Here is a 27,673-nt window from a genome sequence, read left to right as displayed (position 1 = left end):
TTATCCTCCTAAGTGTTTCATTCTTCATTTCTTATATTAGAACCATGATTAAAAATACTAGGAGGGTCCTTTATCAAATTAAAGTGAACATACATAACTTTGAGCACTTGAGGGCGCCAAACTCTTAAATACAATTCCTGGTGTAAAACAAGCACTGAACTAATGTAAAAATCTCACAAAGCAGCCTCCAAACTTTTTAAAAACAATAATGTATTTTGAAACATTCTCAAACTTTTAGAAAAGTTGAAAATATAATAGAAATAATGCCTTTTCCTGAACCATTGGGAGTAAGTTGTAGACTATATGCCCTGTAACTTTAATATTTCCTAAAAGCGAGAATATTCTTTTGTGATCTTAATACAAAAATTAGGAAGTTAACACACAGATTATTACCATTTAATCCCCACTCAAGTTTTTATAATTGTCCCAGTAATGACCTTTATAACAAAAGGATTTGGTTTAGCATCACATGTTGTTATTTAATTTCCTTGTCTCTTTAGTCTCCTTCAGCCTGGAACAGTTTCATGATACTTTTGAGGATTTTAGGCCAGATATTTTGTGAATGAATATTCCCCCCGTTTGGGGTTTGTCTGGTTTTTCATCTTAGGTTCAGGTTACCCGGCCTTACTAGGAATAACACAGACGTGATGCTGTGCCCTCCTCATTGCATCCTGTCAGGCGCGGCCTGGCTTTGGTTTGTCCCATTACTGTTGACATTCACATTGATCACTTGATTAAAGTGCTGTTAGCTAGCTTCACCCCTGGAAGATTTCTATTTTTTACCTTTGCAATTAATAGTATTTGGCATGAAGCTACTTTAAAACTTTGTAAATGTTGTCAATATCATCATCAAACCTTCCATTTAATTGTTTATATCAGTATGAACTCATGGTTTTCTGTTTTTTCAATTGTTTTCGCTATTTTGATCCTATAATTGTTCCATTTGGCCATTGGGAACCCCTTCATAATGGCTTCTGTGCCTTTTTGGCATGTCTCCATCATTTTTTGAGCACTTTCTTGCTTTTTGGCACAAGATATTCTAGGTTCATCTTGTCATTTCCCTGCTACAGCCCTGGAACCAGCCATTTCTCTGAGTACTGGTTTGTTTTAGAAGCCGACATCTGGATGCCAGCTGTGCTCATTGCTCTTTGGGTTTTGCCGCACACAGGTCCTCCCAGGAATAGAGAGAGAGAGAGAAAGAGAGAGAGAGTTATTTATTTCCATATCTATCTATCTATATCCATGAGTTCACATTGGTATCTCCAGTCTAATTAATATCCATTAAACAGCATATGGTTCATTTCCACATTGGTGATTCCCTTCTCAAACAGTGAGAAACCTGATTCCTATTATCCTTAATATATTTACTTATTTGTTGAATCGCCCGTCATTTCTGTTACCTGCTCTCCTGTGTGGATGCTGCCCTTACCCTGCGCAGGCTCTGACTCTCCACATGGAACAGCCCCTCCATGTGGACACCCTCATCGCTTGCTCCGGCTCTGATACTTGTACCAGGCCAGCACTGTGCACCTGCTTGCTCTGCCTCACCTAATGGCCCTAGTTCTGAATCGTTAAGGAGGAAGGTGGGACAGTCGGAGAAACGGAAGTGCTCTAAGGACTTACTTTGTTTTTATTTATTTCTCAATCTACGAAGAAGTTTAGAACTAAGGTAATATACATTTTTCCTGAATTTGATTTTATTAATGATCAAAGAACAATTAATGAGCTGCAGTCTGTTGAGTTCCAGTAAAAAAATAAGCAAGGAATATGGAAATATCCGGACACCTGGCCTAAGACTCCATCTTGCTGCAGATATGCTGGCAGCTCTCAGAATCAGCCTCCTTCTCCCCTCCTTGCCAGCCCACTGAACTGTGATGTGGAGGGGGAGGCGCTAAAGGTGCCAGTCTTACCCTGGTTCTGTTCCTTCCCCTTCAAACTTGTCTCCTAGAATCCACTCCTACAGACTACAAGATAAACGCATGACTAGCAGGGAACTCTGAAACTTCATTCTTATAACAGAAAAATATATGGGGCTCATTTTCAAATTTAATTTGGATGTCACAGAAGTGTTTCTAGGAACTTAGAAGTGGCTGTAATAGCTGACTGTTTATCATACCTGCAGCAGTACCTTGAGGATAGCACTGTGGACGCTATGGCCTTTCGGAAGAGTGCAAAGGAATTGCTGCAACTCGCAGCCAAAACTTTAAAGACATTGGGAGTACGGTTCTGGCTGAGCAGTGGAACTTGTCTAGGTAAAATTCTCGTTGCTTTACATTTGTCTTTCTGTCACTTTGTCCTCTTGGCTTTGGGGATGATTGCTTGAGATGACAAAACGTCAGTGATCGTTTAAGTGTCATATTAATAGTTAGGATAAACGTAGTGCATGGAGCAAGAATTTATTGATTTGTTTAAAGAAATTAATTTCAGAAACATAAAAGTGAGTTAGGAAGGCAATATTTGTGTTTACCAGAAATTGTAATTCATGTGTATAAAATGTACATTAGAACATGTGGACTGCATTGGATTGAGCTCAGGTAATCCTTAAACTAACATTTTATTATTTTTATCCCAAATTATTGCTGCACTTTTAACAAACTGTTCAACTTCTTTACTTACATATCATACAAACAACTTGCTTGGACCAAAAGTTTCTACCGAGAAGAAGACCGAAGGGCGTTCATAGGCCTTCACACCCCGTTCTCAGGCCCTCGACAGTATCGGTGATTGGGCATCCCTGCCTCACCATATCCTGTCCATTCCGAGATGGGGAAACGTAGTTTCTAGAGTCCTTAGGCAAGTGGTGGCTGTTAAAGTCTGGGGAAGATTTCTGGATCTCATTCCACTATGCGTTGGATCAAAGTTCTTTGGAATTTTGAATTTTTTAGAATCTTAAATTTTGTTATCTTTATTCCCTCTTATTTATAACTCTAGTTGGTTCTAACTGGGTTCTTTCTTGATTATAACTGTATTTGTATAGGAATTAATTCTGCTCCTGCTTTTATAGGATTACTATACAATTTATTTCTAATTCGAGACTTTTGAGAGTGAAAAGGAGACCCATTAGTAATTACGGTGAAAAATAGTTGTAACCTGGGATATTTGGTTATCCTACCTATTAGACTCTGTGGAAAATTCACGTGGTTCTTCCTGAGCTTACAGCTAGAGTAAGCCAAAACAAAAAACAAAAAAGAGTACCATGTTTTGCTGTGCATACTGTGCACTTTTTTGCCCAGATTTTTGAGGGAAAAATAAGGATGAGCATTACATATGGGTAGCACCTGAACTGCCTTGTATCTGTTCTTGTGTTTTTTGTGTGTAATTATTTGTTACATAAAATTCCTTGTATCATAATATGTTCAAAAATACTAAAATTCCTTTATAACACACACAAAAAAAGTATCTAAATATAAATAAATAAATAATTTAATTAAAAAATTAAAACGGAAGATTTTTTTTTCCCTGAAAGTTTGGATCAAAAATGTGGGTGCGCATTATACATGGAAGTGCATTATGCACGGCAAAATATGGTACCTCTCAACACACGTGATTATATATTTTAAGATTTAACATTTTGAAGCAAAATTGTTTCATTTTTATTATGACTCTGTCATCAGAAATACTTCTTGATCACTTGTCAGGGTTTGTTTTGAGTTTTTAGCCCATGTCTTTTTTCATTTAAGGGTATTTATAAAACGAGAGTGTTGGCTTAGATGATATATAAGAGCCTTCCATTTTGTTTTTTATCCTCACCCAGGGACATTTTTTTTTGCTTTTAGATAGAGATGAAGAGAAAGAGAGAGAGAGAGAAACATCAATTTGAGAGAGAAACATTGATTTGTTGCTTCTCGTACATTCCCTGACCGAGGATCACACCCGGAACATGGGCATGTGCCCTGACTGGGAATCAAACCTGTGACCTTTTGGTCTATAGGACGATGCTCCCACCAACTGAGCCACATCAGCCAGGCCAACAGCCCTGTTTTTAATAGCTTATGATTCTTTTACAGATGTGGATTGTAGATTTTTCTCAAAGCATAAGAGATACACCCTATCTTAGGCTTCTAAAGATTCATGTTAAAATAAAATGAAAGTCTAGAATTCCAAACAGTATTGCTAGATAGCAATACCTATGAAGATAACCTTAGACATTTATTTAGTTTTTTCATAATTTGGATGGAAATCTTTGAAGGATAATAAGGGAGACTAAGGAGCCCTTAGCAATACTAAGGTATAAATTTTGTTTTTTTAAGAATAGTACTATAGTACCTGATTGAGAATTAGATACATAGTAAATACCAGAAATATCTTTCAACAGTATGCTGAAAATTGAGGTTGATACTGCTCTTCTTTTTTATATGACCCATTAGACATGAGCTATTCAGAGCCGTTAAGTTCCTCAAATTATTACTCAGAAAAGGGATATTGTTTAAGCAAAATAATTAAATTATATATTTTTTAACATATCTTAAAAGCAGTCTTCATCCTTAAAGCTTTCTGATTAAACATTCTCAAAAGTAATTTTAATTTTTTTGTCTCATTTTATTTTTGACTAGGCTATTACAGTTGTCCCAATTTTCCTCCTTTGCTCCCCTCTACCCAGCACCCCCCGCTCCCTCCGGCAGTCCCTCCTCCTTTTTCATGTCCATGGGTCATGCATATAAGTTCTTTGGCTACTCCATTTCCTGTACTTGCCTTAACATTCCCCTGCCTATTCTGTACCTACCGTTTGTGCTCCTTAACCCTTTCACCTTGTTCCCCATTCCCCCAGACCACCATCCCCTCCCCGCTGGCCACCACCCCAGTGTCCTCCATATCTGAGATTCTGTTTCTGTTCTGCTTGTTGGCTTAGTCTGATTTTTAGATTCAATTATTGACAGTTATGTATTTATTGCCATTTTAATATGCATAGCTTTGATCTTCTTTTTCTTAAATAAGTTCCTTTAACGTTTCATATAATAATGATCTGGTGATGATGAACTGCTTTAGCTTCACCTGGTCTGGGAAGCACTTTATCTGCCCTTTGATTCTATAAGATATCTTTGCTGGATAGAGTAATCTAGGTTGTAGGTCTTTGCCTTTCATTACTTTGAATACTTCTTGCCAATCCCTTCTAGCCTGCAAAGTTTCTTTTGAGAAGTCAACTGACAGTCTTACGGGAACTCCTTTGTAGGTAATTATCTGCTTTTCTCTGGCTGCTTTTAAGATTCTCTTTATCTTTAACCTTTGGCATTTTCATTGTGATGTGTCTTGGTGTGGTCCTCTCTGCCTCCAGCTCGTTTGGGACTCTGCTTCCTGGACTTGTATATCTATTTCCTTCACTAAATTAGGAAAACTTTTATTTATTATTTTTTCAAAAAGGTTTCAAATGTCTTGCTTCATCTCGCCTCCTTCTGGCACCTATATGTTGCAAATATTGGAATACTTGATGTTGTCCCAGAAGTTCCTTACACTATGCTCAGTTTTTTGGATTCTTTTTTCTTCTTGCTCTACTGATTGGATATCTTTTTCCTCTTTATGTTCCCAATCATTGCTTTGATTCTCAGCTTCATCCACTCCACTGCTGATCCCCTGTAAATTGTTATTTCAATTAGTGTCTCCTTTATTTTCTGACTGGATAATTTTTATGCTCTTGAAGTATCCACTGAGTTCCTTGAGCATCCTTCTAACCAGTGTTTTGAACTCTACAACTGATAGATTATCTCCATTTTGTTTAAAACTCCAGTTCTTTTTTCTAGAGTTTTGTTCTGTTCTTTTATTTGGGCCATATTTCTTTGTCTCCTCATTCTGGCAAGCTCCCTGTGTTTGTTTCTATGTAGTAGGTAGAACTGCTTCGACTCCATATCTTGGTAGGGTGACCTAATGTAGTAGGTGTTCTGTAGGGTCCAGTGGCACAGCCTCCCTTACCCCCCAAGCTGGGTCCTTGATGTTCGCCCTCTGTGTGGGCTGAGTACTCTATCCTCTTGCAGATGAGCCTTGATTGATTTACCCAATTAAGACAGCTGGTAGAACTGCCTGTGACCCCTGCCTTGTGGAGAGGGTTGGGTAGGGGTGTCTAACGTGGTCTGGGACTGTCTGTTGGATATGCAGGCTCTGGGGTTTCCCAGGTGGTGCAGGCCAAGGTCAGCCTCCCCACCAGTATTCTTTCTGGGGCCCCTTGGCTTAAGCTATAAAGCAATCTGCAGATAGCTGCTGCTAGTGCCTGGCCTGGGGCCACTCAGTGAGAGGTAACGGGGGCTGGACTCAGTGTTGCATGCTGGGGTAGATTTAGGAAGGTCTGAAACCTGCACCTAGCCCAGCCCATCATATAGAAAAGCCACCGTTACCAGTTTGGGTGGGCCTGTAAGTTGGATGGGGCAGGCCCTTAGGTAATCATCATGGCAGGACCTACCATGTGAGTCAGGTGGATGGAGACTCAGATGTGGTGCCTTGCCCTGTGGCTTTGTGTGGGGAGGGCTCAGAAAAGGTACAATGGCCGCTGTCTGCAGCTCTGTCTGGGAGGAAGCTGTCCCCCAACTCTCACCCTGATGCCCGGCACTTCAGTTCTTCCCCGTATGCCACTGGTGCCATTCAAGGTCCTGCCCCAGTGCCAGAGGCCAGAGGGAGTGAGTCTGAGTAAGTCCGTGTGCAGGGCCCTCCTAGAGGAGAGACCTGAGAATCCCACAGTTTCTTCCGCCAACCCAGTTCCTACTGGTTTTGATAGCCAGAAGTTATGGGGACCTGTATTCCTGGCCCTGGAACTCTGGGCTGCGTGGTCTGGTGTGCGGCTGGGATCTCTCGCTCCTGAGACATTCCTTTGTTTATATCCACCGTAAGTGGGTTTGGAACCAGCCTGTTCCACATATCTGTGTCTCCACATCTCCGTCCCTTCATCCCTCCTACCTGTTCAGATGAATGTGGTTTCTTTAATTCCTTAGTTGTTGGACTTCCATACAGCTTTTTTTTTGATGGTTCTGAGTGCTATTTTTTCTGTAGTTTAGCTCTAATTTTAGCTGTAATTTTGCTGTGGTTATGTGAGGAGGTGAGCCACGTTTTCCTATGCCTCCATCTTGATCAAAAGTCTAATTTTCTTAAATGTATGGCCCACCTACATTATTAAAGCTAATAGTTTATTCAGAAATTAAAACACATTATGAAAATTTTTGAGGATGCTTAGTGCTCAGACCAGTAAAAGGAAGGAAGGGAGAAAAGAAAGAAAAAAGGAGGGAAGGAAGGGAGGGAGGGAGGGAGGAAGGGAGGGAAGGAAGGAAGGAAGGGGGGAAGGAGGAAAGGATCGGCTTTTTGAACAGATGGGTCCTATAACCACAAATTTAGTTTGGGATTTAATTTTTAAAATATAATTTTAGTAAAGCACTCTAACTCTAATCCTGTGAAATAAAATCCACTGTTACAAAGCCCTCTTTATCATAATGACTAATTTTTTCCAAACTTAAGTTTTTAAAGAAGTTTTATTATATTTTTTCTTTTTTTCTTTTTTTCAGGATGGTACCGGCAGTGCAGTATTATTTCTTATAGTAAAGATGTTGACATAGGAATTTTTATACAAGATTACAAATCTAATATTATTCCAGCATTTCAGGATGCAGGACTTCCACTCAAACACAAATTTGGGAAGGTCAGTAATAAAAATGTTTTACTTCATAAGTAACATGTCTCAAAAGTAAAGTTTGTATTAAACAACTCAGAAATGATCAAGAACGTTGCATGCATCATTTTTTCACTTGGTATTCCCAGGATGAATTCAGCAGAAGCTTGCTAGCACTTGTGACCTCTGCACTATTTAAAGAAAACTACAGTATCTGGCTTTCTATTAACAATGATAGAAAGACAGACCTTGGACTCTTGGAGATGAGTTTATTCTCATTATCTTAGGCAACAATATAATATAAAACTAATATAATATGTAATATACATTAATATAATAAATAGGAATCCCACCTACCCTACCTGAAGTTTTGTTGTTTCTCATGAGTCATTTAATTTTATGTTCACTCAGGCACCCTATCATTATCAACACGAGATATTTCATTGATTGCTAAGGATTAGAAATACAGACTCATTTCAAACAGTACGTGAATTTCTTGTTTATTTCATCTGTTCTAGGTCATAGCAATTTTCTCTGAGATCAGCCAGGAATAGGTCATCATGGCTTAGATGAAATCTCCTTTTAGACAATTTGATTCCTGTGCCCTAAGTCTATGATCCCTTGCAATCACCTTACTATTAATTTTCTTGTTCTCAGGATGGTATTGTCCTGGAAATCAAGTAGAAGTATGTGTAGTCACTGGAAGCTTATTTTCCTTATCATAAATATTCCAGTTTATTTTTTTTTAATTAATAAAATATTTTCCTGAAGTCCAAGCCAAAGCAGTAGAACTCTAGTCATTCAGCAAACATCAGTCACTCTCTCGTGCCCGTCACTGTCCTCTGCGCCCAGGACATAAAGATGAGTAAGTTACAGTCCTTACCTTAGAGGAGGTCACTAACTGGAAAGGGATAAAACTGCATAAATAATTATGCAGTTGATTCTGTAACAGACAGATGCACCAAGTGCAATGGGAACAGAAGTATTTGCAGGTTAAGTTTCTTTAGGAAAATATACTCAAAATTCTTTGTACCTTTAACTTTATTTTTTTCATGTACGTATTGTAATGATCTACGGTCTGTATATGGCTTCCTATAATACAACATTTACTTCAGTACTTATTTATTAAGTATAATGAAAAACTTCTTTCCTGACAGTTGTACTTGATTAAAGGAAGTAATTTGGCTTTGGTTCTTTTCTTTCTTTAGTCAGAAGGGGGCTCAGGAACAGGATGTTCTGCAGAGTGATAATTTAACCACTGTTAAGTCATTATCCTGAGTTGTCATCGTTTGTAAGAAGCAACATTATTTTATATGAATTTAATAAGAAAGAAATCAAATGATGACATGCTACTGAATTTCAGAGGTGCTCCAACTTGAAAAAAACATGTATCTTAAAATCAATACTCTATATAAAAGATTTTCTTTTTTTATTTAAAATATGTGTATTTCCTTTGTTTCAGTCTGTGAAGGCTTTCTTCTTCCCTTTAGGTAGAAGACAGCTTGGAACTATCTTTCCAGGGAAAAGATGATGTGAAACTTGACATTTTTTTCTTCTATGAAGAGACTGACCATATGTGGAATGGAGGCACTCAGGCTAAAACAGGAAAAAAATTTAAGTATGAATCAGATAAGTATTTATAAAAGGGGCAGTAGAAATAACTTCAGAGGTTGGAGAAAAAGAAAAAGACTCTGCAAGGCTCCATTATCCGCTAGCACTTTCTCAGCTTACCCTTAGAGCCCCGTTCCGTTTGCGAAGTGAGAACCACCTGCCCGGACCCTCTGCAGGAGGAAGTGTCCCTGGTTTGTCAGTCCAAAGGGTCCTTATGATTAGAAGCCCTTGAGTCATCAGAAAGATTAAACCAAAACAAGGAACACAAACCCAAGCCCAGAGCCTGAGCCAAAGCGCTGACTGGCAGTTAGAGCTGTAGGAGCTTGATGATTGGGTGGGAATGGCTAAAGGGCAGTGAGGAGATAAGTTACAGCGAAGGGGAGTTTAAGTGACGAAATTGGGGTTGAAGGGGGTGAGGCCCTGATTGCTGGGCGTTCTCTGACATGTGCCTTTAACATGGACTGAGAGCTGATCCTTAAAGGATGCTCATTGGGCTTAACAGCTACCATGTTTTGTCAAATATAAGATGATATACACTGTAAAATGCACCATTTGCGCCACTAAGAAAGGAAAAACTGCCAATTATAATCGTAAGACACATGACTCACAGATGGAAAAATTGGTGGTGGTGTCTCAGAACTGAAGGAATGCAGTATGTTAGATTGGCATTTGAAATATTTTTTTAATGCTGCCATAGTAAAACTCCTTGATGAGAAAAGACAAAAAAATAACGCCAGAGTAACTGTGCTTGTCCTTTATGATGCAGTTAGCCTACTCCCAGTTCTGAGAGAGAATGAATGGGATTGAGAACCCAAGGAGCGGGGGCTTTGGCGTCGGGCTGACCTGGGAGACCGCAGCTGCACCTAAGCAACGGGTGACCCGAAGCCTCCTAGGCATTAATCTCCTCTCCCAAACTGGGGTAGTACTGCTGTGAGTCAGGCACCTTATGCACACTTTACATTAGCACATCTAATCCTCGTAACAACCTTAAGAGGTAGATAATTCTGTTAGGCACTGAGAATTTATATAGTTTGTTCAAGATCACGTAGCAAATAAGTGAAGGAGTCAGATAGCAGGCTGTTTCTAGAATTTATAATTTTAATCACTACTTCCCACTCTCTTGCTAGAATACTTGACAGTCTGAGGCGCTTAGCATAGTGCTTAGTACTTATTAAGTAAATAGTTATCGCTGTTGTTACTTAATACTGTTACTATGCTTACTAATGTGATTGATATTGTTACTGTCATTACTAGGGTAGATATGTGACTAGGGGCATAAGTGTACCTCACCAAGAAGCTGAGATTGGTGCTTTGATCATTGAATATGTTGAGCCGTGGGCACAGAGGGGAATGGTCTATAACACGGAAGAGGAATTCCCCACTCAGCCTGGTTTCTCCTGCACACATTGACGTACTCCACTGGAACCGCTGAATCTTTATTTGAAGGCAAGGAGTCTTCATGTAAAGTTAAATTTGTTCTGGAGGTTTGAGAGTAATCCAAACCTTCTGCTCAAAGTGATAAAGCATCCCCAAGTTGACATTGACCCCGGAGCTTATTCTTGAAGTGTTTTCTTTAATATAAAAAATTATTTTGCTTTTTGACAACAGAAAGTTCCGCTTATAAGTTAATGAGTATATAATTGACACTCTCGTTGTGACTAGGTAAATGGGGGGTGTTAAGTCCCACAGTTTGTTATTCAAAGTATGGTAAAGATGCCACATTTCATGTGTAATTTAGAGGCGTTTTAAAAAAAGCTGTAAGAGCTATGGCCAGTGTGGTTCAGGTGGTTGGAACACAGTCCTGCACACCGAAAGGTTGCAGGTTCAATTCCCAGTTGGGGCATGTACTGGAGGGAACTGATCAGCATTTATCTCTCACATTGATGTTTCTCTCTCTTTCTTTCTCTCTCTAAAAATCAGTAAATCGGCCTTGGCCCAGTAACTCAATTGGTTGGAGCATCTTCCTGTACACCAGAAAGTTATGGGTTTGGTTTCCATTCAGGGCACATACCTAGGTTGTGATCCCTGGTTGAGGCACATATGGGAGGCGGCCAATTGATGTTTTCTTCTCTCTCTCTTTTCCTCTCTCTCTAAAATTAATAAACAGTTTTTAAAAAATTTTTAAGTCATTTTAAAAACAAAAAAACTATAAGTAAGTATAGCATAGAAATTAAAGGCCTGGGGCCAGTCTGCTTGTTTTTGAATCTCAGCTCTATATTTTACTAGCTATATTACCTTGGGTAAATTATTTAACTTCTCTGACCCTAAGGTTCCTCAAGTGTGAAATAGGAATAATAATAGAAATTGCCATAGAGCAGATTTAAAGGTTGAGTTAATATACGAAAAGGGTTTTGAATAGAATTAAGCATGTCCTGAGTTCTAAGTAATTATTAGCTACTATTATTAATACTAGTAGTAGTAGTAGTAGTAGTGGTGGTGGTAAAGAAAACTATTTCTCAGTCTTATGAGAAATTTAGAGATTAGAAACCTATATAATTATCTCAGTATTAAACTGCCAAATCTATTTTTACAGAACTCATATGAGAATGTCACCTTTTTCTAAGAAAGATGATTTGTAGAGCCAGTATCATAATCCTGTTATTCTTGAATTTTCTTTTAATACTTGAATTTCTTCTCACTTGACATCTGAAACCCACAAACCTCAAAAGAACTGTTCATTTCTAACCACTACATTTCTGAATAAAAAGAACTTCTTTCATTCTGCTTTAACTGCTCTTTATGGTAGCAGTGTTTGGGAAGTGGGAAGTGTTCTGACTATTTAACAAGAGAAATGAGCAGTGATAGAACTGTCTGGACAGATGGTGTGAGTCCCAGATTTTCTATCATGTTACCATGACCTTAAAAGGCAGAGAAAAGAACGGGATGTCTGCGTACAGTAGTTTCTTTGGAAGATTCCCCCAGCCATATGCCATTTTCATTCTTTTCAGCACTGTTTGCTTCAAAGAACTGTAGTATTTTCTAGAGGGGGAGGAGCCTTCAGAGCTAGTCTAAAGCTCTTTTTTTATCTTTATAATATTTCACTTTTTATTCCTGCATGGTTAATTCTGAGGAAAGCTTAACAGTATCCTAGAATGCTTACCATTTTTTTAAAAGGTTGGAGCAGAGCTCAGGAAGGAATAAAAAAGTTTTTCCTTTCAAAACTTTACTCTTGCCCTGACTGGTGAGGCTTACTTGGTTGGAGCGTCATCCCATATCTGAAGGGTTGTGGGTTCAATCCCAGGTCTCGGCACGTATAGGAGACAACTAATCGATGCTTCTTTGCATTGAGGTTTCACTCTCTCCCTTTCTCCCTTCTTCTTTCTAAAAAGCAATGAAAAAATGTCCCTGAGTGAGGACCAAAAAAAAAGAAACTTTACTCTTTGCCCTCAGAACTATGTTTTTGGTCCTAAGATTTAATAATAGTTATATTAACAGCATCAATAAAGATAGAGATACCATGGTATCAGCTAGATATTAGGCACTGTAATAGGTACTTTATAATCTCCAATCATCTTCACATTATCCCTATGGGTTATATGTTCTCACTCCCAGTTAAATATGAGGACACTGAAGCTCAGAGAAGTTGAGTAACTCACTCAAGGTCATCCTGCCATAGTGGCATGGCCAAGATTTAACTCCAGACCTGTTGGACTCTTAGACAAAACTGCTTTCTCCTAAGAGTTAATAGATTAAGTCAGCTAATGAATGTAATTTCATTTAGAACACTACATGACTAGTAAGTGCTATATAGATACTAGCTACTGCTGCTACTAGCATTGCTATTTATTATTACTATTATAACATTACTATTACTACTACTGCGTTGCTCCAATATAGCAGTAACTTGGTACAGGGGTTAGTTATTCCCTGGGCAAGCATTTTCTTTCCAGGTCTAATGTTTATTCCATCCTTAGCTTTTAGTCCATCACTCCTTTACCTGAATTCGTTCTTTTACCTAAAATTTAAATTCTCCTCCTAAATATTGTCTAGATTTTTTATATTTATTTTTGTTCTTCAATCACCATTAATAAAAGTAATGAAGTAATAATTATGCCTCTTGGATGTGAGTTTTTATTCCACAACTTCACAGTTCCTACAAATGCTGCCCGTATTTCCCTGAGGTACTTCTTTCCTTCCCATCTGAATCAACTGATGTAAGTAGAGGCCAGAAGTTTGAGGAGCAATACTAATGGTAATAATAATAATTAACTTTTATCAAGTATTTGCTATATGCTAAGCACTATGCCAAGCTTTATGTGCATCATCTCACTTAACCCTCACAACAAGTTTATAAGGGAGACTTTATCATTGTCACCTTTATTTTATGGACGAGGAAATTACAGCAGAGCTAAGACTCAGACCTAGGACCGTGTCACTTTAGAGCCTGCATTCTTATCAATTTACAGTGTTAGTGTCACCATGATCTGCATGATATTGCTAATGAGTAGGTCCTTGAAAAAATTCATTTTGTTCCATGTCATTTCATTATAGCATTCATGAGATGCTGTAGGAACAGAACTCTTGTTTATATCAATTAGCCACTGACAAAACTGTTTTTACATTTTATGTCTGCTTGAAGTTGCAGAGCCTCGCAATGAGGTTAAGTGAGGACTTCCTGTGCTCCCTCCCTGAAACTAGCACCTCTGTTTATTGGCATTGTCAGGGTAGTGCAGCCACCTTGGTGTCCTCTGACTGGACACCTGCTGCCCCCTGGGCTTGTGGTAGGCTCCTTATAGCTTCTGATACTTGCAGCTTTTGCTTATTATATATATCTTAAGAAATTTTGGATCTTTTCTCTCTGCGGCCAGACTCCCATCTAAGTGTGGCTCCAATATAACTTAATATTTAATTTTTGTAAAATGCATTAACTGCTATGTGCTGAAAATTCTGATGTGAGTATGACTTAGTTTCTTCTCCAGAGGGTCTCCTAATGTAGACCCTGAGACAAACACTGAAGTACTCTATCAGCAGTATGGGGATTGAAGTACAGTCAGATACTGTATAATGACGTCTCAGCCAACTGCAGACCACTTACATGATGGTGGTCCCATATGATTATAATGGCCCTGAAAAATACCCACTGTATGGCGACTCGTAGCCATCTTAACATTGTAGCGCAACACATTCCTCAGGTGTTTGTGGTGATGCTGGTATAAACGAACCTGCTGTGCTGCCGATTGTATAAAAGTGCAGCACGTACAGTCAAATACAGTACATAGTATTAGATAATGATAATAAATGACTGTTACTGGTTTATGTATTTACTATACTATAAAGTTACTTTAGAGCCTTTCTACTTAAAATAATTTTGCTGTAGAACAGTGTGATGCTGGCAGCAGCCTCATTCATCTCGTGTTTACTACCTCTTTTGATAGCGTCATTTTCTTTTGTGCTTGGTTTCCTGTTGTGTTGTTTTGTGCAGTAACATGCAGTACAGGCTTGTAGCCTGTGAGCAATAGGCTATACCATGTGGCCTCTGTGTACTGTGGGTTACACCATCTAGGTTTGTGTAAGTATAACGTATGATATTTGCTCAGCGACGAAATCGCCTAAGGACACTCTTCTCAGAATGTATCCCCTTCATGAAGCAGCTCATGACTATATGTGTCAGGTATGGTTGAAATACCAAATCATCTTCCGCTAGAAGCAAGGCAAGGAAGTATGGCTTAAAAATAGACAAGTTTGTTAGGTAGACAGGAGGAATATGGAGAAAGGCCTAGTACATTTCCTTATCTATTTTTCTATTTAGATTGTTCCCATGTTTTATTATTAAAAGCTCTGTATGTATCTTTGTACAATAAGTAAAAGCTTTATTAGGGACTGTTGCCTTGAATAGATTTCCAGAAGCAGAATTATCATTTGATTTTGTCATTTGAGAAATAGAGGGATATGTGTAAGCAATATTCTCATGCCAGTTAAAGTATAGCATTTTATTCCTTAATGTCTTGTTTTTTCTTAGACTTCTTAAGGCTCTTAGCATCTCTACAGGCCTCCATAATCTTCCTTGTCAGCATGTTTTATTTTACCTACCATTTTTTCCCTCCTGTTTTTTCAGTAAACTTTTAATTTTGTGATAATTTTACATTTACAGAATAGTTAGGAAGATACAACAGAGTTTCTGTACACCAGTGTCCCAGTTTCCCTGGTTAACGTACTGTCACCGTGGTGCATTCGTTGAAACTAATTAACCAACACTGGGGCATCACAGTTCACTAAACTCCAGGCTCGGTCTGTATTTCACCAGTTTTTCCACTAATGTCCTTTGTCTGTTCTAATATCTAATCCAAAATACCACGTTGCATTTAGACCCCTGGCCTTTCGAAACTTGATTTGAGTCCAAGATTTCAAGCATGTCAGTGAGTAGTACCAGATTATTATACATCATCACAAGTTCCAGTTCTTCGATTCAAGAGCACCAAGTGGCCTCCGTCTTCAAGCTGCTCCTCAGTACCTCTAACTGGAAAGAATCTCCCCTTCCTCTGAATTTCCAAATCTTTTTTTCCTCTTTACCAGCCTCATGCTTTATTTGGGTACTTTTGCTGATTGGTCTGTGCTTTCGGAGGTATAGTTAGAATCAGGTCTGGTCAGTCTGTCAGGCCGAGGTGAGAGCCGAGCCCTACTTGGAACTAAAAACCGGGCCCTCCTGAGTGTGCGGCCTGTGGTGTTTCGCTCAGGTGATAGGGTGACGCCAGGTTGCTAACTTGGTCCCACCTAGTGCCTTTGAGGAATCAAAGCCATAAAGTTAAGTCAGCCCAGTTGTTTTCATTCACTCTGCTTCACAAGAAGTTAAAGGCTACAGTTGTTGAGTCCCCAGTCATAGGTTCTCTCAGCTTCATAGACACTATGCTTCCTAGTTGTAGCTCTCAAAAAAACACTTTTGTCTTCTTAGTACTTACAGCTGGGAAGCTAAATAGGCAAATTGAGCAATTTCCTTTAAATGAGTATATTTAAAACATTGGCTTTTCTAAAAATGATCTCACATGTTCTACTGTTTATGCTTTTATATTTTACAACATAAAGATTATATCTCAGGTCTCCTTAATTATGTCTCCAAACCTTTAGTGAGTAGGAAGTGCAAATGTGAGTCATTTGGGGAAAAACTTTGAATTTTATGTGGTAATTGTGTACTTATACAATATATAGAAGTGGCAGTTATTTATATAGTAAGATTTGGCTTTTTTAAGAGATTACCTCAGAATGAATAAGCAGCAGATGTTTTATTTACGTGAAGTAAATTATATTAAGACTGTCATATATTTTTTTAATGTAATTCTATAAAATATTCTACAAAGTAGCATTTTATGATATAAAAACATTTTCACGATAAGACTCATACACAAATGCTGGTAGCACTCTTATTCATGGTAGCCAATAAAATGGAAACAATCCAACTGTCCATCTTCTGGTGGCCAGGTAAACAAATTATGGTCTGTTCAAACAACAGAATACTCCTCAGCAAGAGAGGATTGAACTACTGATAGAGGCCACAACGGGGATGTCTCTCCACAACATTCCCCTACGTAGAAGTCAGGTAAGAAGAGTACGAGCTAGTCACCGTATTTATTTGAAATTGTAGAACAGGCAAAACAAAGCAAGAATGTAAGAAGACCAGCGATTGGCAGGGCCAGGGTGGATTGAGCGCGTGGCTGCCGGAGAGCAAGGGAGGCAAGGTGGTAGAAATGTGCTGAAGCTTGGCTCCTGCAGCGGTTACATAGGTGTATGCATTTGTCAAGACTTAAAATGGGTGCATGTCATTACATGGGAATTACAGCTCATAAAAGTTGACTTAAAAGGTTAAAAAAAAAGAAAAAATATTTTATGACTCAGAAAACCAGTACCAAGAGAAAAGAGTCCAGTATCACAAGTTGAAACAGATATCTGGGACCAGAGCCGTGAACTGATTAAACCAGACCTAACTGCAGTGAGAAACTGATAATCTCATTAGACAGATTAGGTAATCCTAGATCAAAATGAAAGAAGCGTGATGTATCTAGTGTGAAATTTTAACTCATAATTTAATCTTTTTTTGTTATGATTATATCCAAAGAGAAATCCTATAAAATGTGTGTGAGACAAAGCAAGCACAGCTGGAGTCTTAACTGGCGGTGGATGAACTGGATGTCTCGTTTTTTGGAATTTATGCAGTAGAAATACAGATGTCCTAAGGCTCTGTCATCTGGCCTGAAAAGTTTTGTGCATATGCCTTAAATAGGCAGTTTTTGATATGGTCATCGTGCGTGTGCCTTCCAGTGTTAAATGATAACTGTCCATATAAGCTTTAAATGCTGTCTACTCATTGATAGCAAAACTTTTTCTTGTTTTTCTTGTGGTACGGATAACTACTTGTTCTGTCCTCTGGAGATTGCACAGCAGAATATAATAGTAGATGACATTTAAAGCTTTTGATAAGTTTCCTAATTAAAAAGAAAAAAGAAGGTTTTTTTAGTAGACATGGAATAAAGGGGATCTAGAATTCCTTTAACCTGATAAAGAGAATATACCAAAAACCTAGAGTGAGCAACTGTATTTAACAATAAAACTTTAGACACTTTTCTGTTAAAATTAGAAAAGAACATAGGAATACATGCTCTTCCTACTTCTGTTAAGCCAGAGGGTTTAAGGCACTGGAATGACACAAGGAAAAGAAATTAAGAGTTAAAAGACGAGACAGAATTGGTAATGCGAATAAACTATTTGTGTTGTTTTACAGGAATTGTTGTTTAAGAAAACGGCTCTGCTGTTTCAGCTTCAGAATTTAATGTAAACTTAGGTTTAAAAGGTCAGATTTAGTTGTAATTGATGTCTCTAACTCACTTAGCCTAGCTAACTAATAATAATAAAAGTGTTTTTCATTTAGCAGTTACGTTTATAGGTTTTACAATTAAACTGATGAAATTACTTTATCCAACCACTAATACGTCGTTTTCCCAGGTTTTAGGGATGTCTGTGAGGGAAAAATGATGTACTCCAGCTAACTCTTAATGCTAACTACTATTCCATGCAAAAATAACATGAAGTAAAAATTGTATGTAATAGAAAATGAACAAAAGGATGTGTGTGTGTGTGTGTGTGTGTGTGTGTGTGTGTGAAGATTCTTTGAATTAAGGTAGGTTGCTTTGTCTGAATTTAAGTCTGTTCACATTTTGGATCCTATCAGAGCTCTAAAGTACAAACTGCTTAGCTGAACTTATTCTTAGCTTTCAAAGCCAAGGTAACATTTTAGTCCCATGGGGTATTATTAGCCATTGTTTACTGGTAACCTGGACAGAGTACATGGCATGTGCTGTTCTGTGTCACTAATCCCTCCCCCACCCTCTCCACAATCCCATTTTACCATGGGTTTTTATATTTTATGGTTTATCTTTTCTCTTCTCCTAGGAAGTCGGAATTTTCTTTTGGCTGAATGGATTGAAAATTACTTGGTGAAAAGAAAAAGTTTAGGGATGTCTCTATTGAAGAACAAAATTAACAGTTGAGTTAAACTGCCTTTGAGTTATTTTAACATTGTTTACATATTTAAAATGTTTGGTTTTGTTCATAAATCTTTTACAGTTCAAAACATTGCTTTTGTAAAATTTGTGGTACTCTTATTCACCCTCTCTATCCTGGATCTATGATTTTCTTTCACCTTTTGGTGAAACCGTAGAGGCTAATATTTAAGAAAGAAGTTTCCAGGCTTATGTTACTAGGTAGACCATGATTTTTGCCTCATTTCAACTTCAGTGTGTCAACTTGATAGGTCAAGACAGGTGGCCATCTGCTGACCAACGTCTGACTAGGGAGGGTGGAGGCTGGCGATAGATGGATGTGTCTGATGACAAAGTAAGCAATTCTGTGAATATGAGTGTGCAGAGTAAAAGTAGGACCCACAGATGGTAGAGCTGTGCTGTCTCTTATTTCCTCCTCAGCTCTGAGATTGGCCGTGGCCGTCTTTTCAAAGATGCCAGCTGGGGCTGTCCGTTAACCATCAGCACCCATTGGTTTGGGAAGAAGGGACTTGTTGCTTTCTTTAAATTTGTTCAGCCTCTCATTTTCATGTACGGCTTTATAGTCATCTGGTGATAAAAAATGATATTCAAAAGCAGAATGTATGAGAATTGACCTTTCTTGGGAGAACATCCCAGTTAGATCTCATTTCCACAACATGATTACATTTTGACATCTGGCTTTTTTCCCCTGTTTCTTTTTTTTTTTTTTTTCTTTAATCCTCTGATATTTCAGATTTCTGTGATCTGCTATTGCCACTTCAAATCTCATTACTGAAAGTCCTTCCCGTGTTGTGAAGAGAGGAAACATTTTTCAGAAAACCGCAACACACTATAATAAAAATTTAAATATAACAAAGCTGGTAGCTTTCACTTCCCTTTGTAATATATAAAATTCTATCTACTGATCCACAAAGTACCTTTAAGAAACACGTTTTCATTTAATTTGAGACCTAATTGAGATAGTTCTGCTATAGCTAGAATAAAACTCATCTCAACTAATGTTCCTTGTGCTGTCTTAGAAGTGTTCTTTAGCATTGACATGAAAGGAGGAAAGTTAGAGACTACAGGTGGGTTCTTGTGAGGGACTGAAGCCGGAGAAGGCAACGTGGAGTCAGCGCTGGCTGCATGGCCTTGGGGAGCCCAGGCTGTGAAAGAAAAGATTCACCGTACATGTGTGCTGTTTATTTTAGTATTTGGTAGCAGATTGAATTTGATGGGGATTTAATGATATGTAAACTATTAAATTGAGTAAGGAAAAAGAAAGTTTGGGGCTGAGGACAGAGAGTTTGAAAGGGCAGATGGAAAATAAAACGCAGAGCAGGAAGAAGGTTGGTCTAGCTGTCCTTTAAGGAAGTTTGAAACAGTGCATGCAAGCATTGGATGTGTATTTCTGCATATGAGGAGGGAATGGAGTGTGAAGCTTCACTGAAAAAGCCCAGTCACTGGGTCCTGTCTACCCTGTCCTCACACTGTGGTATGGAATTCTTACTACCGTAGGAGTTAGAAAGGAGTTGGAGGGATACCCTGGCAGACCCTGGAACTGTCTTCAGCTGTCTAAGCTGAGAAGTTATCAAAAGCTGTCTGGGATATAGAAATTAACATGACCCATCACAAAGGCACCAGCATTGGTATGCTCTTGTTGGAAAATATCATATTGCCAGGATTGATTCAGGCTCTCTGGCTGCCTAGGAGGGTATGGTGTCCTTTCTTACTGCTAGACGTGCTTCCTGCCCTGTACTAAGAATTGCAAGTATCAGCCCTGGCTGGTGTGGCTCAGTGGGCTGAGTGCTGGCCTGAGCTTTCAATCACGGACTGGAGACCTTTCGGTGTCAGGGCACAGGCCCGCGTTATGGGCCAGGTCCCCAGTTTCTCCACCACATCAATGTTTCCCTCTCCCTCCCTTCCCCTCTCTCTGAAAATAAACAAACAAAATCTTTTAAAAAAAGGAATTGCAAGTTTAGATTTGTAGTCAAAGGGAATATTTATACATGGATCGGTTCACTGGGCTTGTGTAAGGAATGGCCACAGCTGGATCCCAGCATTGTCCCAGGGTGTCCCAAACTGTCATTTTCTTCCATCATTTGGCAGCTTTTTGCTTTGACTAAGAGCGAAAGTGGCCACCAGCTGTGCTCAGCTTCTATCCTGCCAACCCAGAAACCTCAGCAAAAAGAACACTTCTCTCCCCAGGCGTTCCAACAGGCATTCCAAAGCTGACTTTCATTACTGAAAGTCCTTCCCATGTTGTGAAGAGAAGAAATAGTTTTCAGGAAACACCAGCGCAGAATAGAGGGCTGTAATTCACTGGTTAGGCCCGGGTCACTTTGACCCATTTGGGGAGGTTGGGGACAGGCTCTGCGCTCTTGACTCACAGGGACCGGGGTTGGGGGAGGGAAATCGGGATGCTGTTAACATTAGAAGAGGAAAGGGATGCTGGACAGTCAAAAACAAGAAAATGTCCACTCTATCTATCTCCAAAGCCATTCAATGGGAGAGGACTGTCCTTCAGCCAAGAGGTCACCAACGTCTGTGCTCCTCGGTGAACATGTCCAGGGTTGAAGCCTAACCCCTCTCCCCACTGCTCTGTTTTGCCACAGATACCTGTTTCCCAAGTTTGCACTGTGCTGGACTGAGTTTGTAGACATGAAGGTCCGTGTGCCCTGTGAAACCATCGAATACATTGAAGCTAACTATGGGAAGACCTGGAAGATTCCCGTGAAGACGTGGGACTGGAAGCGCTCTCCCTCCAACGTGCAGCCCAACGGAATCTGGCCTATTTCCGAGTGGGACGAGGTCATCCAGTTATACTGAGACAGTAGGTTGAAACAGTAGAATTCCCCCTCCGGAAAAACAGGTGGATATGTGTCTAAAAAGATATATATCTATTTGTGAAATATAAGTAGGAGCCAAAGAAAAGTGACAAGTTTGAAGACACAGAAAGAGTTGTAACTCCAAAGCCAACTGTTTTAATCTTCTCATGTAACATCTATTAAGGAGTCACCATGTGCCAGGTACAGTGCTAGGCTACCACGGAAAGCAGAGAGGAGTGACAGATGCCTGCCTCTTTTTCTCCCTCCCGTAGGTAAGCGTCCCAATTTTCCTTTGAGGGAAACGCCCCCAGACGAGCTCATATGGAATAGGGCGTGTTCTGTAAGTGCTTTCAAAATGGTAGACAATGTTTGGTCTGGCAGATGGACTCACCACAAGAGGTTAAGGAAGGACATACTAGTTCAAAAGAATAACCCATTCCTGGTCTGTGTGTTTAAGCTTGAATGTTAGGCTACTTTTCAGGTTGTGGCGTCTGAGTTAATAGTCAAGTGATCAGATTTCAGGTGGCATGAAGAAAAGATGCTGGCAGGTTCATTTTGTACGCATCCTGCTGTGGAATTGATTTAAAGCACAGGGCAGCATCCTGTAAGAGAATGAGAGCTTATGTCTAGCCTTGTCAAAAATACCTAAACTTTCATACACTGTCTCTTTTCATATGTGAAGTAACAGCAGAACTTATGTTTGTGTAATGCTTAAATTTCCAGCCATTGTGAGAAGATTTTCACTGACTTCTGAAAGCACTTGTTGACAAACCATTCAGGTGAGACCATGCTACCAGACATGACTTTGAAAGGGTTGTCATGGCACAAAACTTGCTTTCCTTATTTCATTTCAACCATCTGTTAGGTAAAAAATACGAGCTATTCATGGACACTTAATATTCTCTGATTTAGAATGCTTGCACTCCCAATTTTAATGTTAACACTAAAATATTAATAGAAATACCTCTTCCTGTACTCTTCAGTTACATTGTTTGTAAGCCTCCCTGTACCCTCTCTCTTCCAAAACTACACCAGGTCTCCAAAATGAAGATAAATGGAAAACCTTGTCATTGTTCCCCACCCCAGAGCATATTGTTTGTGATGTTTCTATCGGTGTTAGTGGTTTTATATATCAAATGCCAATGGGGCAAGAACTCAAGACTTCCCTGCTCTCCCTCCCACTCTGAAATCCTCGTTTCCTTTTCCTCCACAAAATACATCCCTGATTAGGCTGGGATGGCTCAGTCTTCCCCATCTCTTCATGAGTCACTTTAATTATATATTCTAAGTGACTATATATTCTAGGCACAATAAATCCTTCTCCTTTTTTCTTTTTTGGTCCAGGAAAGGAAGCGTAGGCTGCTTAGGACTACTGTCTGAACCAGATGGGCAGGTTTTTCTCCACTCTCTTCATTTGCAGTAATTAAGAAATAAGAATCAGATTTTCCTGGCAATAAATAAATAAACAAACAAAAAAACAAACTAGAGAATAATGGGCAGGCAGTATGTTGGCGTAAAAAAGGTGGCAAACTTTTCAATGAGGCCTGAGTTCGAATCCCAGCTTCATCATGTGGAATTTATGGTAGGGGACCTGTCAAACTTACTTTTCTCATGAGTGAGTTGGGGAAATGATGTGTCCAAGGGGTTTTAGTAAAGATTAAATGAAATATGAAGTGCTTAGCATCAGGCCTAAGATTAAGTAAGTGCTCAAGAAATGTTTCATTTTCTGCCTTCCAAGTAGTTTTCTAATTATTCTTCAAAAGGGATAAAAGAAACTGGGGGTCAGGGCACCATTCTTAATCAGAAGGTTGCATGACTGAATTTGCTTAGGAGAAAAATTTTCATTCTCTCAAGGTATTAAAGGACAAATTGTATGGTTTATGAATTCAGAGACTTTCCCAAGTTGCCTCCCTCTCTAAATAGAACTTGTATTTATTTTAATTTTATTGGTCAAACTTTTGTCTCCTAGAGTCTTTTTAGACTATCCCATCTGCTACCTAGTTCTTTGGTTCTAGGCATTTCATTCTCTGTAGCTCCCTAGATTTTGTGCCTGCTCTGCTCTGGACTTTTGTTTTTTTCAGTATGTGCCTTTCCCCAGAGGTAAATCCTCACCTCCTTATTAGTAAATTTCCGCCCGCCCAAAATCAGATATAAGTCATGATTTGGAAAGGGAAAGAATTTAGAATACTTAGTTTGATTTAATTGTCTATCCTGGTGAATGACTGTATCAGTAAAATAAAAGATAATTCAAAGTACTCATTTCCACCTTCATTCCCCAAATTTGCGCTTCTGTCTCAACTAGGTAAGAATAAACAGAGTGTGTGATGCTGTTTTAAGCTGCTGCACATCAGAGAGAAATTCTAACTGTAGTGTGTAAGTCAGCCAGACCAATTCGGCAGTAATAGCTTTTGTACAGAACCAGTGAAAAGAAAGCAAATACACATTTTTCTAATGTGAAATCTCTGCATCTATATTCTCAGCACCCGCTTAGAATGCCCCCGCTTGCCATCCCTTAGCCCAGCCCAACGCAGAGAGTAGGCAGGAGCATACTAGCCAGCCAGGTAGCTATATACGTAGCAGTAGCTCTCACAGTGACATTGACAGGGGGCATTAGGAGAGTTAAAAGTACTGTATTTTATTCTCTAAAACAGTTATGCTGTGTCATGCACCATGTCAAAAAAGTTTACAAGATTTTGTAGCCTTCTGATGACTCACTTCAGAGCATGGTGAATATGTGGTGTGTTTGGTAAATGAAAATCACATGTAGCTATTTATGTGGCCCTTCCACTTCATAACCAGAAAACCACGTATGTGAATTTTCTAAACAAAGTGATATTTTAAACATGAGTAAATTTTAGTGTATGCTTACCAGTTTACTATTTGGTTTTATCTTCAGGTACAGATAATTTGTGGTACTACTGAAAATACCTTTAATATAATTACTTCGATCAGAATTTGTAATATATAATCCAGTTTGTGATGGTGAATAAAATTTTTCTTATCTCTTGAGATATTTTGTGCTTATTTTTGAAGTTTACAGTAGAAATAACAGCAGCAAACATACATAAGCAACCTGGTAAAATCGTAACCTTGCCACCAGTGCAACAAAGCTCAGGCCTAGGAACCTAAGAGTTCTCAGTGATGATGCCTCTCAGCCAAGGACCATCAGGAAGACACCTGTACTCAAAGAAAGTTAGGTTTATGAGCTTGTTGCGGCAAGAGAGAACACCCACCCTGAGGAACCATGACATTTCAGGAAGAAAGACCTAAAAAGGGCTTTTATAGGGTTTGAACTAAAGTCAGAATTGTGAAGAGTAGCTGTGGTAGAGGAAACAACACAGGGCATGAAGTAAGACGTCCTAGTTTGTCTGAATCCAACAATGTCTAAAAAGTAATTATACATCATGACCAAGTGGGATATATTTACACATCTGTATGACCTGGCTCAGCATTCAAAAGTCAACGTAATCAGACCTGGCTGGTGTGGCTCAGTGGATTGAGTGCCGGCTTGCAAACTGAAAAACCGCCTGTTCGATTCCCAGGCAAGGCACATGCCTGGATTGAAGGCCAGGTCCCCAGCTGGGGGTGTTTGAGAGGCAACTGACTGATGTATCTCTCACACGTTGATATTTCTTTCCCTCTCTTTCTCTATCCCTTTCCCTCTCTCTAAAAATAAATAAAATCTTTAAAAAATTTTTTTAAATCAACATAATCATATTGACAAATATAAGAGACTGGATGTTTTCCCCCTAAGATTGGTAACAAGACAAGGAGGTCTGTTTTCACTACTCTTACCCAGTAAAATCCTGGATGTTCTTGCCACTGAAACAAGGCAAGAAAAATAAAAGACATACAGATTGGAAAAAAAGAGATGAAACTATTTTCAGATGATATTATTGTCTATATTGGTAATAGATAATACCAAGAAATCTATTATAAACAAAACAAGAAGAACCCAAACAAGCCCAAAAGAAAAGAAAACCTCCTGGAGGTTGTAAGTGCATTTAGCATGGTCACTATATATATAAACACGATCAAGATCAACACCAAAAAACCTATTGCATTCCTATACAGAACATGTGAACACGGAAATGAAAGGTACAGTATACTTAGCATCGTTCCAAAGAAAATGAAGTACTTAGGCATAAACTTAAAACTTATACAGTTCTGTATATGAAAAGGCTGATGAAAGAAATCAAAGACCTAAATAAATAGAGATATGTACCATATTCATGGACTGGAAAACTCTGCATAGTAAAGATGTCACTTCTATAGGTTTAATGCAATTCTTGTCAAAATTTCAGCAAGATTTTTAGTAGGCATAGGCAAGCTTATTGCAAAAATGTATGTGGGAAGGCACAGAGTCTAGAATAGCTGAAGCAATCTTGACAAGAGTAAAGTAGCAAAAAGATTTGAAATTGGAAGACTTAAGTTTGTCCTTACATTTCAATAGGTGTGTTAGCTGACCCTGTAGGGTAGACGTTTGATTTACATACAAAAAAGCTGCAGTTTAGAGGTAACACAGATCTTAAACTCTGCCTACTGACTTGAAATGCAGTAGTTACTCTAATTCTAATTAACTGTTGATTGAAAAAAATTTTTTTAATTATAACTTGAGACTAACGTCTTGTACTACAAGTGAGAATCACTTTACCCAATATTAAGGCTTACTGTATATGCCTATAGTACTTGTTCTGGGCTGAACTGTGTCCCTCCCTCCAAATTCTTATATCGAAGTCCCCATCCTCAGTACCTCAGAATGTGACTGTATTTGGGAATAGAGCCTTTAAAGAGGTAATTAAGGTAAAAAGAGGTCATATGGGGAGGGGCCCTAATCCAATATGCTGGTGTCCCTTTAAGAAGAGATTAGTGTACAGACAAGCCCAGAGGGAAGACCATATGAAGATTTAGGGAGAAGATGGCTATCTACAAGCCAAGGAGAGGGACCCTCAGAAGAAACCAACCCTGCCAACACCTTGACCTTGGGCTTCTAAGCCTTCAGAACTGGGAAAAATAAATTTCCGTTTTATTTTATTTTATTTTATTTAGACAACAATGTCTAAAAAGTAATTATACATCATGACCAAGTGGGATATATTACACATCTATATGACCTGGCTCAGCATTCAAAAGTCAACGTAATCAGCCCTGGCTGGTGTGGCTCAGTGGATTGAGCCATCCAACCCGTAATTCTTTGTTAGGCAATCCTAGCAAATTAATGCAGTGATAAAGACAGCATGGTATTGGTAAAGGGAGCAGAATCAATGGAGCAGAATAAAGAATTCAGAAATTGACAAATATTCTCAACTGATTTTTTTTTTAATTGCAAAAGCAATTCAATGGAGGAAGGATAGCCTTTCAACAAATGGTGGTAGAGGCATTGGAGATACATAGCCCTCCCACTCCCCTCCCCGCAAAAAAAGACTCTCAACTACTTTATACAAAAATGAATTCAAAATGGATCGCATACTTAAATGTAAAATGAGACTTTTAGGATAAAAGATTAGGAGAAAATCTTCATGATCTAAAGCTAAGCAAAAAGTCCTTTCTTACACTCAATACCAAAAGCACAATCGATAAAAGGAAAATTTGATAAATTGAACTTCATCAAAATTAAAAACTGCTTCTCTGCAAAAGCCTTCATGAAGAAGATGAAAAGACAAGCTACAGACAAGAAGAAAATATTTGCAAGTGCATATCTGACAAAAAGACTTTTACCCAGCCTCTATGAAGAATCTCAATACTCAAGTTTTTAAAAAATCAAATCAGATCAAAAGACAAGAAAGGACATTTCACTGGAGAGGATATACAATGACAAATAAACACATTAAAAACATATTCAACACCATTAACCAAATAAGCAAAAGCAATAGCTAAAGCAACCCTGAGAAAGAACAATGTAGGAGGCATCACGCTTCCTGCATATTACAATGCTACAGTAATCAAAACTGTGGTGCTGGCATAAAAAACAGATACACAGACCAATGGAACAGAATTGAGGACCTAGAAATAAACCCATCCATATATGGTCAACTAATATTTGACAAGGGAGCCAAGAATACTCAATAGAGAAATGACGGTCTCTTCAATAAATAAGGCTGGGAAAATTTAAGATTTCATTACAAAAGAATGAAACAAACTCCATCTTACACCACCCACGAACATTCACTAAAGATTAATTTAAA

General features: G+C 38.7%; 1 protein-coding gene across 3 annotated transcripts in view; it reads left to right on the top strand.

Annotated features, from left to right (window-relative positions):
• FKTN (fukutin) overlaps positions 1-24,457 on the top strand; it is a 43,702-nt gene extending 19,245 nt beyond the window's left edge. For all 3 annotated transcript variants that reach the window (XM_054584579.1, XM_054584578.1, XM_054584580.1), the window contains 4 exons: positions 2,123-2,252; positions 7,479-7,612; positions 9,073-9,200; positions 21,276-24,457. In XM_054584579.1, the coding sequence (XP_054440554.1) occupies positions 2,123-2,252; positions 7,479-7,612; positions 9,073-9,200; positions 21,276-21,489 (606 nt within the window). In that variant the 3' untranslated portion in view covers positions 21,490-24,457. The remainder of the gene's footprint in view (positions 1-2,122; positions 2,253-7,478; positions 7,613-9,072; positions 9,201-21,275) is intronic.
• Positions 24,458-27,673: the final 3,216 nt, after the last annotated feature.

This window comes from Pteronotus mesoamericanus, unplaced genomic scaffold (genome assembly GCF_021234165.1).
Source record: "Pteronotus mesoamericanus isolate MK-2021 breed Mesoamerican mustached bat unplaced genomic scaffold, CSHL_Meso_final contig_78, whole genome shotgun sequence".
NCBI lineage: Eukaryota > Metazoa > Chordata > Mammalia > Chiroptera > Mormoopidae > Pteronotus > Pteronotus mesoamericanus.
This window is presented reverse-complemented; position numbering and strand designations above follow the sequence as displayed.